The 13307-nt window shown below is 41.5% G+C and overlaps 1 protein-coding gene across 1 annotated transcript in view; it reads left to right on the forward strand.

The window, feature by feature from the left end:
* The first annotated feature begins 2582 nt into the window (after nt 1-2582).
* LOC134678127 (phosrestin-2-like) overlaps nt 2583-13307 on the forward strand; it is an 80833-nt gene continuing 70108 nt past the window's right edge. Inside the window, exons 1-3 of the mRNA XM_063536576.1 lie at nt 2583-2614; nt 5343-5447; nt 5831-5995. Coding sequence (XP_063392646.1) covers nt 2583-2614; nt 5343-5447; nt 5831-5995 — 302 coding nt within the window. The remainder of the gene's footprint in view (nt 2615-5342; nt 5448-5830; nt 5996-13307) is intronic.

Below are 13307 nucleotides of genomic sequence, written 5' to 3' on the forward strand. Positions count from 1 at the left end.
ATCAATTTGCAGGATTAAATAACATTTTTAGTTAGTTACTTACAAGTGTTAAAGCGCAAGCGCCCTTATCGTATTAACCTAAACCACCGGCTTACGTTATCAAAGTTTGAACTGAAAACTCCACTCGGGGGAGCGCTGGATGTTAATACTGCCGGGAATTTCCACCTGGATACGTATTCCCATTGGTTTCCACCTTATAATGGCCAGCTTAAAGGAGACCGCGAGATCTCGAGGCCTAACCAAGATGACAATCGTACCTAGTACTGTACTAATCGTATATTGACAAACACCAAACAAAAACAATATCGGGTTGAAAGATCTTGGCGAGGCCTTTAGAATCAGTACGGATACGATGGTCGTTCTTGTCTACATGACAGCGTGATAAAACGGGGTCCGTCACTTTCTATCCCACGGTGTTAAAAAGGGACAGTTATTTTATCAGGTGGATAAAGATGGATAAAGCCATCCATAATACGCCGGCAGCAGTACCTATTTAGGGCTAAGATGGTCGGTTTTTTATCATCTGTCATTATGCCTGTCACGTTCTAATATATGTAAGTGCAAAAGTGACGCATGACATGACAAGTGGTAAAAATGCGACCATGATAACGCCGCCTGTCTGGTTCTACAGTTAGACCAAGAAAAGTCTGCAACGATTTTGATAGCGAACACAGTGAATGTGTTATAGGTACGTCATAATTTCATAGAAGTTTGACGTTTAGAATAACACTTGCTGGATGTAGTTTGTAATAAAATTGTTTCAAAATAATGTATTTTAAACTGTCGTGAGTAATAATAACATTAAGCATTGAATTAATGTCACAAAGAAAAATATAACTAGTGACCGGGCTCAGAGCTAAGACGCTTAGAGTCAGACACAAGATTGCTACAAGTTTGATGCATATTTAAAAACTACATCATATTGTTACTGTTAGAAAAAAACAATTTTGCTTTGAGAAGTGCTTCCTGGTAAATGGTTACATCAGGTCGCCTCGCGAAGAACCTTCTTGTACGAACAACTCCACTATATGAGAGGTAATTATAATTACGAATGTATACTTGTATAGCCTCCACGGTGGGCCGAGATCAAACGCCGAAACACACGCGCGAAATCTAACCTACACGTATTTAAACAGAGCTCAAATTACAACGGCAAAAGATAAACTAATATTAGACGGTTCACTAGATGGCTACATAGATTATCAAAGTTCACACTACCGTGACGGAATTACTTAATTTAAATTAACTTGCAAGAAGTTTAAGATGGTACAAATTGAGTGGAATTGGACTTTGATTGCTCATGACAACTTGTAAATTACTCTGTAATTAATCCAGGAAGAACATTTTCAGCCCTTATTTTGTTGCCAAATTGGTTGAAACTTGTGAAGTATGGTAAATATTTAAATTTAAAATGCTATTTTGGTAAATATTAAAAAACGGTTCATACTTATTGTTTTGGCTCAACTATGTGATAGGGATTTTGATGGTAGATAGTTACTACTATATTACGATACAAGTTTTTAATATACACATGAGTGTAAATAAAGTTTTACTTAATTGACTTTGATATACTTAGTGATAGCATATGGGTGATACTTCTAGCGCAGGTCCGGGCTCGGCTTACTGAAGTTATACGAGTACTACTTACATAGGTACACTTGTATTTTTTATTTTAGTTTTTTTTGTTTGTACCTATTTCGGTTTTTTTCGTGAAGTTTTGTGCAGTCGGCGGTGGAAGTGCATGGCCACATTATGAATGAATTCTATTTCTAATGTGTCTATGCAGTTTCACACTAACTAACCTTGGCTTGTGCTGTTGATACTTGTATGTGTAATTTTGTAATTATATTTGTCCTTTGTTTTTCCTACTTAATTTTTATAAGTGAGAACCTGTAATTGGCTCTGTAAATCTATTGTAGTTTTTTAGAAATGTTTACAGCTGTTGGTTTTCCATGTATACCGGGTGTGGCCTATAAACACGAGCAAAAAATTAAAACATAGATTGTACTCCTCAAACGATGATACTTTTGTTCAACAACTTTTAAAAATTATGAAGTATTTAGAGTCCCTATTTTTCATACAAAATAAATATTATCTTCAATGGAGGCCATCGCCATGCCATATCATTGTGATTGACGTTGCTTGTCACGCCTTAAACATAATAAAATTCGCAATACATTGCGTCTTACAATAAACTTTAAAGTGTATTAATCAAACCACAAGATAATTTTAAAAGTCGCTGAACAAATGTTGGTCAGTATGAGGAGTACAGTCTACAGTTAAATTTTTTGCTTGTATTACGGGCCACAGACTGTATAATAAAAAGAAAAATAAAAAAGAGATGCAAAAATTGTTAACATTGTGAACAATATTACCTACGCCACAGTAAAAAATGTCAACTTTTTGTCAAATTTTTGTGCCACCATTTATTTTTTCAGCTATTTTGAGCATCTCGCCGGTTAGCAACATCTTCCGTCGCACGTACCTTTATGCAGCTACAATATACGAATCAACACGGCAGTTGCCAAATGTCCAACAAAGAAGTAATATAGAAATCATTGTCCACAGATTGTCCTAACAACATGGCAGCAGACAGCTCCCTCAACTCCCAACGGTAAGCCCATATACATAAGGTCCGTTTTAGTTTGGCAGAAATTCACCAATTTATATGTACTGGAATAGGGGGCAATAGTGATTGATCGAGTTCCATTGACTGAATTTCCTTTGAAGTGTGCCGGTATTATTATGTTATTGGACCCGATATGTTAAGCAGCGAAAGGGTTAGGTTGACTTTACAGTTTTCTTTGTGAGGTAATACGAAATAAGGGTATTTTTTCTCGGGTTAAGAGGATAATGGACGGTCGTTTATTCTATACAAAAGTCCCGTTTTCCTTCCTGCATGTTATGGAAAACGTTTTCGTATAATTTAACAAATGTTTACCCTATGCGACTTTGTTTGTTTTGTTTTAGATATGTATTAGTTTTAATTATTGCGAGAATTATGAACATCAAAAAGCCGAGACAATTTTCTAACGAAAACATTAGGTTTAAAGAGTCGCTACTACATAGTGTTATATTATTAGGTAATAAGTATGTATCATGTGCGGCAAGGGAAGGATAGGTAAGTATTCCTTTGTATTCCCATAAAAGTGAACGTTTCTTACTTTTGTAATTTAATTTAGATTGATTTATAGGGTATTTTAAAGTCAGGACACGGTACGGTATAATGTAGTAGGTCGGAAACTCGGAACACAAAGGAGGCATTATTTATACGGGAAGTAAAGCAGTGGCAGTAAGTTTATGTTATGCGAGCACTGGTGTACATGTAAGTATATGTACCTACACATAGTTTACAAACAAATATTTGAAAAGCTAGGTACCTATACTCTTGCAGTACCGTAAAACGGGGTGAGTAGGTTTCGAGGGGAGAGGTACCCATCTCTCACCATGAATGGGGAGAGAAGGGTTGAGAGGGTGAGAAGGGATTTTAAGGCTACTGCTACAAAAATAATATATTCCAATTTAAAATGGAGCTATAGTAATACGCATAATAAAAAAAATCGGTCCAACAATCTTCCAAAATCACCTTTGTATAAAAACCTCTCTCACCCCAAATACGAGGCACTACGGGGTGAGGTAGGTTTTCCTCTTTATCGTCAAAATTATGAAATGGAACTACCCAAAATAAAATAAAAACTAAAATACAAACGTCCGGAACACTTATTACCTATATACACCATTCAGTTTTCATATAAAAAATACAAAGTTATCGAGGTTTGAATTTCAGTTTTACCCTACTCACCCCATTTTACGGTAGTGTATAAAATATAAAAGTAGGTACACACATCGCAAATAATCGGACGGAAGAAGAAATCGAATCTAAAACTTTGTCGACTTGAAGTCCCTTGGGGTGTAACTTTACTCCTCGTGACACCTGGGGGTTGTCATTCACTTGCCGACCGAACTCTTAATTAATAATGCCTACTTCAAGGAAGAGTCACACTTTGTTATTATGGTTTCGGAATTGCTTGCTATCGATATCGATGACACTTGCGTCGATATTTAATTGAACACTCATTCATTTGTGTTCATGTGCTCATCCTTTTACAAGCATAAACGTCTAATGTGTGTATAATAAAGACAATGATATTATAACTACTGGCGGTTTAGCATAAGTTGTGTTCTCGCGCGCGAGGCCATATCCATACTTGAAGTCGCAACTCATACTCAACCGTCAGATAGGTTATAGGCGATCCAAAATTGAAGAGCTTACATTGTACAAATTGTACAAGTTGGTTTAAGTCCCACCTAGGCAAGCAAGAGACGTGCACGCGCTTACGAGCTCACGCACATTAAGAGACAAAGAGACAAATTTATGCTCAACAAAGAGTGTAACAAAGAAAAATGGTATGGGAAAATTATTGAGCAAAAGCAGGTTCATTCGCAGGTAATTAAATAAATATGGATAGATTTTTTGAGAGCCCTATGTATATGTATTATGCGTAGAACTTATCTAAGTATACCTAGTTTTATAATACCATTGGTCAATGTCAGTGCAGAGTTAGCTTACACGGACTTTACTATTTTGTTCAAACACTTGGTTCTCCCTAGTGTCCGACCGAAACTGAATTTATTACCGAAATTGGAACTTGCTCTAATTTCGGCTGAAACCTCAGACTGAATCATGATGTTTATGTCGCAATCGATACTTCGCCGATACACGGGACACTAGCTCCCCCTCACTCGCCACCCAAAAGGGAATAGCAACTGAATCAAGTTGAAACAAGTTGTCTTTATCAAACAAAACAAAAGAATCAAACAAAGGGCAATCTATTTCCTTTGTTTTGTGATAAACAGGGCGCTTTCTAGAGCGGAAGCTTTCTTTACACTCTTTAGTATACAGGGAGTAAAGAGAGTTGAGCAACAGTCTAACTAGGTACTTAGTATTCTAAAGGGTCATTTAAAAACGCTCCTCATTTGATTATCCTATACTGCCGGCTGTACACACTCGTCGAGACACCCCGAGAGAGTGTGTACATACTGCGAGTGTGCTGCCGGCCTAGCCAAGGGTACAATCGCTATCGCTTCGACAACGAAAAGCATTATGTCTCTCTATCACTCTTCCATATTAGCGCGACAGTGACAGTTGCGTTTCGATCGCTACGGAGCGTAAGCGATTGGCATCTTGGCTACGCGGCCTGAGCCTCTCGGCGAGAGCACAGTGTACACACTTGTCGAGAGCCTCTCTTACTTATGTCGATAATATGTCGAAATACTTACTACATTACAGCCAGCATTATAATAAGAAGCATAATAGCCAGCTTTATACTATATGTATACAGCCGACATAAGAAGTATTTTCTATGCCGGCAGTACACACTCGTCGAGAGCCTTGAGAGTCTCGGCACCGCTCTGATCCAATCTGACAAGGAAGAGCGAGACGAGAAGTGAGCAGCATGTACACACTCGTTCTCGGCCTGTCTCGGAGTCTCTCGAGGAACTGGCGGCCTAGCCAAGATTACAATCGCTTGCGCTTCGCCATCGATTTGCTTTGTGTCTCTCTACAACTCTTCCATATTAGTGTGACAGTAACAGTTGCGTTTCGGTTACTACGGAGCGTTAGCGATTGGCATGTTGTCTACAGTGCCTGTGTACAGTCACCTGCAATTATATGTTACAAAACGAAGGCCGCAAAAATATCTGACACGATCTTATATGTAGAGCCATACGTGCGTGTCATATATTTTTGGGGCCTTCGAAGAGTAACATATTATTGCAGGTGACTGTACCTGTGTTGTTTTCTGCTAAGGTCACTCTTTTTTTTCCACAGAGTGTTCAAAAAATCGTCTCCCAACAACAAGCTCACCCTGTACCTGGCGTCGCGGGACCTGGTGGTGGAGACGAACAGCATCGACCGCATACAGGGTGTTCTGCACGTGGACCCCGAACACGTCGATAATAAGAAGCTGTATGGTCAAGTCACTCTTACATTCAGGTGAGTTGTTGTTGTCAAAGCCACAAGACCCCGCTGGCTTAGTCACCTGGAGAGGATGGGGGAGGATCGTGCTGTGAGAAGAGTGTATGTGGGGCACCCGGGCGGAAAACGTCCGTCTGGGCGTCCCAGATACCGCTGCAGTGACGAAGCCTAAAAAGACCTGTCCACCCTCGGAATGCCCAACTGGCGCGAAGTTGTGCAGAATAGGGCAGAGTGGCGCTCTCTTGTGTCAGAGGCCAAGATCCTTTTTGGGTCACTGGGCCAGTGATGTATGTATGTATGTATATAACGGGTCTCTATTGTTTCCCAAATACTTTTAAGTCATAATGTATTGTTTGTCCGAATTTTCGTTAGTCATAATTGGTTTTTCTCAGAAACGCGTAACTTTTCAGGATTGCCACAAAACAAACCTAACCTAACCTATCCTATCTATAGAATATCCTTACGAAAATCCTGAAAAATTAATGGTTTCAGTTTTTTGACTAACGATAATATGACAAACAATACATTATGACTTAAAACTTTATGGGAAACAAAGGGACCCCGTATGTATGTTGTTGTAGTTGTTTGACAAAAATTAAAAGTAATAAACTTATTACAAACAAGCTAAAAAGAAATACTCATCAAGACAATTCTGACAACCCTAGAATAGAATTACGTTGTGTTATTTTGTGACCGAGTTCCTATGGCTACCTCCTGTCTCCATCATCGGATCAGCTGGTACTCAGATGGTAACATACTATTGCATAGTCATCCGACTTACTTATATTATGTAAATATGCAAATTTTCAGCTTCATTGGAAGTCGGAAAATGGGTCAAATTTTGCTTGCAAAATTTACCTATTTACATAGGTACATTGCAAGATTTGCAAGCTAAATAAAAGCTTGTATGCAGTAAAAGCTCGCAATTTTTTTATTTATAGTAAAAATGGAAAAATTCACGGAATGGGTAACAATGGGTAAGATTCGAAATTGTAACGTTCCGAAACACCCGGTCTGATCGCTCTTAACCAACTGAGTTACCAGAAGAATACGAATCAGTCAATTTCCTTCCTTTTAGTTTATAAATAGCGACATCTACCGTAAGAATGTTCTATCTGGGCTCATTTAGACGATGCGTTAACTCGCATGCGAGTTTCATTACATTGCGGGCTTTAATCGGTCGGTTGAACTGGGCGTAACCAACAGTCCACAATGTAACTAAAATCGCATGCGAGTTCGCGCGCCGTCTGAAATCAGCCCTAAAGTTATATTGCGAATTCACCAGCAGCAATGTGTCACTATTGGAACACAATACCTGTAGAAAACCAATATTTCCTTGGCTTGGTTACAGGAAAACCAGCATAGAGAAAATTCTTGTTATCTGCACATCATTAGTTGCAATTGTGTAGAGCAGCGGTTGGCAACCTTTTAGCAGCCAAGGGGTTAACGAAGTTGACGCGGCCCGCACTTGGTGAACATTTAATGACTTATCAGACATTGTCATTTATTGTCAATATTACATACAAAATAGCCAGGGGGGCTCACGGGGCGCCTGTTGCCGACCGCTGGTGTAGAGACCCTTATTTTGGAGAAGAACAGACAAACAACAAACGCGAGTGTCTTTAGACTCTTTAGCCCCCCCTCCCCCCCACATCTGGCGTCTTTCGAGCGTCGGCGTCTACAATTCTATGGCCGACGTCGACGCAACGTCGACGCAGCGTCGACGCAACTGCGCAGCGACGTCATTTTCCATAGCGCTGGACCGACGCCGACAGACGCCGACGCTCGAAAGACGCCAGATGTGGGGGGGCCCTTACTGATAATTCGTGTTATACCTAAATGCGAATTTATTTATTTCACTTTGATTCCATCACATTCACGCGCGTTTCAACAAAAAGTACACTTCACCTAGGTGATGTTATTTTTACCCGAATCAATTAAGTATTCATGCTATATTTCTATTTTCTAGTAGAAAATCAATACATACTAGGTACTTTCCCGTATCTCTGATATAAATCTGTTTCACGCTTCAGCTATTTGCAAACCCGCGACCACTAACAGTGAAAACCGCATTGAAACGTAAAATCAGCAATCGGTCCGTACGCTTGCCAACCTGTTACTGACTTTGAAAACATTTTTAGCTACTTACAAATTAATTAAACAAAGGCCAAATCCATTTGAAGGACATAGGATTAGCAAGTTTAGGCAACAGAACCTAAAGCTGCAAACCCATTAACTTCTAAGTATGGATGAGATAAGAGGTATGCGACTAAACCGACGATATATCTGTAACATGTTGATATACAGGATGATTCAGGAGACGTGAGCAGGTCTAACACTGCGCATTTCGTAAATTATAAGCAACTGTTTCGTTATTATTAGTATTAGTGAGAGTAACGTTAATTATCTAGTCGTGTCGAAAAAAAGTTATGAAATTATTTACGACATGCATAGTCACCCTGAAATTAGAATACTGAACTACCGATATTCTGTGTCAAATTGAATGTCATCACTGACATCACGCGCGGTCTGGTTACTTTTGAAAACGCGTATCTCACGCAAGTTTGACGATTTATTTTCATCGTAATTAAAATGCTGTCATTACGGTTAATAAGTCTTGTAGGGTAACCATGTAGATAATTAAATTTGCCCTCACCAAATAGGAAAAAGTGTGGTTGTTTCACCTAAATGCGACGGTGTTCGATCAGTTATCAGTTACTGAGTGTGCAGGATTAGTCCTGCTCACGTCTCGTGAATCATCCTGTATAGGTATAATAATACCCATCGTGTAATGAACGCGGCGAACACCGCCACCGCCGCCATGTCCGACATCCGTGACAGGCGGGAAAGCGTGTCAACTAGGAAATGGAAATCGATTTAATGTAAGATCATTAGGCCGGTCGTTTCTAAATACGATTAAAGGATGACTCAAACTAGAAGGTCTGTCTCCGAAACGTGGCGTCATACTTCGTTTCTTTTTCTTTAAGTACTGCAGTCTAGAGAAAGTGAAGTGTCGGACGTCTCGGCCCGGACCCAGGACGTTTTAGTATGAGGTTTAAATAATTGCTCTACCGGGTTGTATAAACGCAGACAAAAGTGGACGACCGCCTCGAAACCGCCTTTCCATACAAATGTAGTCCTTAATTTCCACAATTTGATATACAGTGTGGAAGGATAAGTCGGGCCCTGGAGGGAAACTACCTTAAATCCTTAAGCTGACTCATTTTACTTAAAGGAGATATTCCTTTATTCTTAAAAAGAAACAAAACTGCATTCAAAGATTTTCTAAAACTCGATTGCCTCGCCCGGGGTTCGAACCGAATAAAAATTCCAAAAAATAAACACTAGCAATTTTATTCTACTAGTCGATACAGTTAATGTTAATGATAACATTTCTCCAAGAAACACTCGTCTGTTATACATATAAAATATTCATAAAATCTAATATTTAGTACTCCACATTTTTTTAGACAAGCCAAATTGAAGAAAAAAAGAAAAGTACTTTGAATGCAGTTTTGTTTCTTTTTAAAAATAAAGGAATGTTTCCTTTAAGTAAAATGAGCCAGCTTAAGGATTTAAGGTAGTTTCCCTCCAGGGCCCGACTTATCTTTCCACCCTATATATCAACCACCTATGCCCTTTAGACTGTTGTTTTTTTTTTTGAATTTTGTTTTAGATAATAAGAGTTAGGACCAGTTAAATAAATTGTATCTTACATAATTTGTATGTCGCTCTTCTTCTAATCAATAAATCGAAAAAAGTTAAACAAACCGCTTCGTTTATATGTATATAGTGTTGAAATTGTCAGTGACTCGTGGCACGGGTATACATAGGTATACGTACCTAATTATATGTAGCTATATTACCCTGCTACCCGTGATGTAATGAACGCGGCGAGCACAGCCACCATGTCATGTCCGTGATAGGCTGATAGCTTGTACACTCGGAAATGGAAATCGATTTATTGTCACCGAGGAACTGTTCAGACACGGAGTTTAAGATCATTAGGGTTCCGTACCCAAAGGGTAAAACGGGACCCTATTACTAAGACTTCGCTGTCCGTTCGTCTGTCACCAGGCTGTATCTCATGAACCGTGATAGCTAGACAGTTGAAATTTTCACAGATGATGTATTTTTGTTGTTGCTATAACAACAAATACTAAAAACAGAATAAAATAAAGATTTAAGTGGGGCTCCCATACTACAAACGTGATTTTTGACCAAAGTTAAGCAACGTCGGGCGGGGTCAGTACTTGGATGGGTGACCTTTTTTTTGCCGTTTTTTTCATTATGGTACGGAACCCTTCGAGCGCGAGTCCAACTCGCACTTGCCCGCTTTTCTTTTTGATACCAATATCGGTGCATGCTGGATATATTTCTCAAATACAAAGTTAACTCGTTCGCGTCTTTTTTGTCGCATATCGCAAAGAGACTCAAAAGATAACGAGGCGGGTAAGGCGGGTTATATGAACAGTATCCGGGATCGTTAACTTATATTACTTAAAAACGTTACCAAATATCTAATCAATAAAATATGGCCTAGTAGCTTAAATGATATAGAGATTAAAATAAAGTTAAGAACCCAAAAATTTACATAGAAAATCTTGGACTTCTTAAATCCATACTAGGGTCTTAGGGACCAATCCTGCCAACGAGAATCTTTGGTTCATGAAACGCCGAATGGAGTAAATACTCTGCGAATATAGATGGAAAGCTTCGCTCCCTGCAACTACAACCCGTCGCCTCTAACTACGATGAGTTCATCAGGATTGTCCAGTCCGTATCGCGCCAGACGATACCCAGAGGTTGCCGGTCAAACTACATTCCGGGTCTTAACCCAACGTCGTCAAAATTGCTGCAGTCCTACGAAGTCCAGTTTAGGAACGACCCCTTCTCTGCTGAAACTATACAAACGGGCACAGAGCTAATGGATGAGCTGGCTAAGTCTCGCAGAGAAAAGTGGGCAGAGAGCGTTTCCAATATCAACCTGACACACAACAGCAAAAAGGCCTGGTCTACTCTCCACAAGCTCACTGGCGAAGCACCCGCGGCCACGCGCCCGGGCCTGATCACGGCCAACCAGATTGCAAGCCAACTTTTGCTGAACGGTAAGCCACCTCACCGCATACCAAGGCCCCCTCCTACCGCGGCTCTTCAGGATAACGCCAACTGCAGCCTGACCAGACCATTTACTGTATATGAACTCCAAACTGCCATAAAAAACCTGAAAAGCGGAAAGGCGTCTGGCATGGACGACCTCACAGTGGAACAAATAAAGCACTTCGGACCTGTGGCGACATCCTGGCTCTTTTCAACGATTGTCTGGTGTCGCTCAGCATACCTAAAGTGTGGCGCAAATCAAAAATAGTAGCGCTGATAAAACCTGGGAAGCCTCCCGAAGATGCTAAAAGCTACCGCCCTATCTCCTTACTGTGACACACTTACAAGCTCTTCGAGCGTCTTCTTCTCAACCGACTGACACAAGCAGTGGATCCTCTTCTTATCAACGAGCAAGCAGGATTCCGCCCCGGCAAGTCGTGTACGAGTCAGACACTAAAACTGACGCAGCACATTGAGGACGGTTTTGAGCTTGGCCTGGTCACTGGTGTGGCTTTCGTCGATCTATCTGCAGCCTACGACACTGTGAACATTAAAATCTTGCTGTCTAAAGTTGCCAACGTCACTCGAGATGGAGGCTTCGTTCGCGTACTTGGTGAGCTGCTACGGAACCGCTGTTTTCAAGTCCAGCTCCATACGGGGAAGAGCCGATGGCGACGCCAAAAGAATGGTCTCCCCCAAGGCAGCGTGTTGGCGCCAACCCTTTTTAACTTATACACGAACGACCAGCCAAGCCCACTGGGGACTCAACGTTTCATCTACGCAGACGATCTAGCCCGCGCAGCTCAGTGTCGCTCCTTCGAAGACGTGGAAGGGACTCTGTCTGGGGCATTGGAGCAACTCGGTAGTTACTATAGGGCTAACTGCCTCCGGCCAAACCCAAGCAAAACCCAGACATGTGCGTTTCACTTGCGCAACCATCACGCAAACAGACCCCTTTGTGTAGAGTGGGATGGTGCGGCACTTGAACATTGTCCCTACCCGCGATACCTGGGAGCAACGCTGGATAGAGCGCTAACCTATAGGGCGCACTGTTCTAACACACGCATGAAAGTTAGTGCACGGAACAATCTACTGCGTAGGCTAACCTCAACGAGCTGGGGCGCAACCGCGCACACTTTGCGTACCACTGGACTAGCTTTGTGCTTTTCTGCAGGCGAGTTTGCCTGCCCAGTCTGGCATCGGTCCCCACATGCCAGCCTCGTAACCGCCGCGCTCAACGACACCTGCCGCACCATCTCAGGCTGCCTCAAGCCGACCCCGCTCAACAAGCTCTACCCTTTAGCTGGAGTGGCTCCCCCTGACATCCGCCGGGAGGTAGCCTGCGCTGTCGAAAAGCACAAGCAGGAGAACGACAAGCGGCACCCCTTGCATGGACATATCCCACCACCCGCTCGTCTTAAAAGTCGCAGAAGTTTCATGCGGAGCACAAGCCCCCTGCAGGGTGAGCCGCCCGATGTGCGCCGCTTGCTGTGGCAGACCCGGTGCCCCCCACCGGACGTGTACGTGGAGGCTTCGGAGAAACTACCGCCTGGCCATAAAGAACCTTGGCCAATTTGGAAGTCCTTAAACAGGCTCAGGTCCCAAGTTGGTCGCTGTAGGCAAAACATGGCCAAATGGGGAATGCTCTGTAGCCCCTCGACTCAGTGTGCCTGCGACACAGCAACGCAAACCATGGCACATCTACTGGCGTGCCCCGCATGCCCATATCACTGCTCGGAGCTGGATCTGAGGGACGCGACAGCCAGGGCTGTCAACACCGCTGCCTACTGGGCATCCATCGTATAAAAAATGGAACCTCGACACGAAAAGAAGATGAAACGCCGTACGTATATAATGAGCTACAACTACTAATATTTTGTTCTGTTCAATTTCTATCCACATCAAAATCAACTCTATTTCCCACACAATAGTTTCAAATTTCACTAGTACTTACAATTTGGATATTTTCTTATGTGGCTGGGCCTTAGAATAAGATCCACGTGGAACGTACTTGTCGGTATAAGACTCATTACATCCAATTATCCACTAAGTTCATCTGAGGGTAACGTAAGTGATAATTATCTGACGAAAATATCTTATTAGATCCCTGGTAACTTTATTAAGAGATCTTGGGATCACCCGTGGAAGATTTATTGTACCTAAAGATGATACCCTAAAATTAATCTTAGGCATCAAACTACTCATATTTGTGGTTTAATAAATGTATCGT

Source organism: Cydia fagiglandana, chromosome Z (genome assembly GCF_963556715.1).
Source record: "Cydia fagiglandana chromosome Z, ilCydFagi1.1, whole genome shotgun sequence".
NCBI classification, from domain to species: domain Eukaryota; kingdom Metazoa; phylum Arthropoda; class Insecta; order Lepidoptera; family Tortricidae; genus Cydia; species Cydia fagiglandana.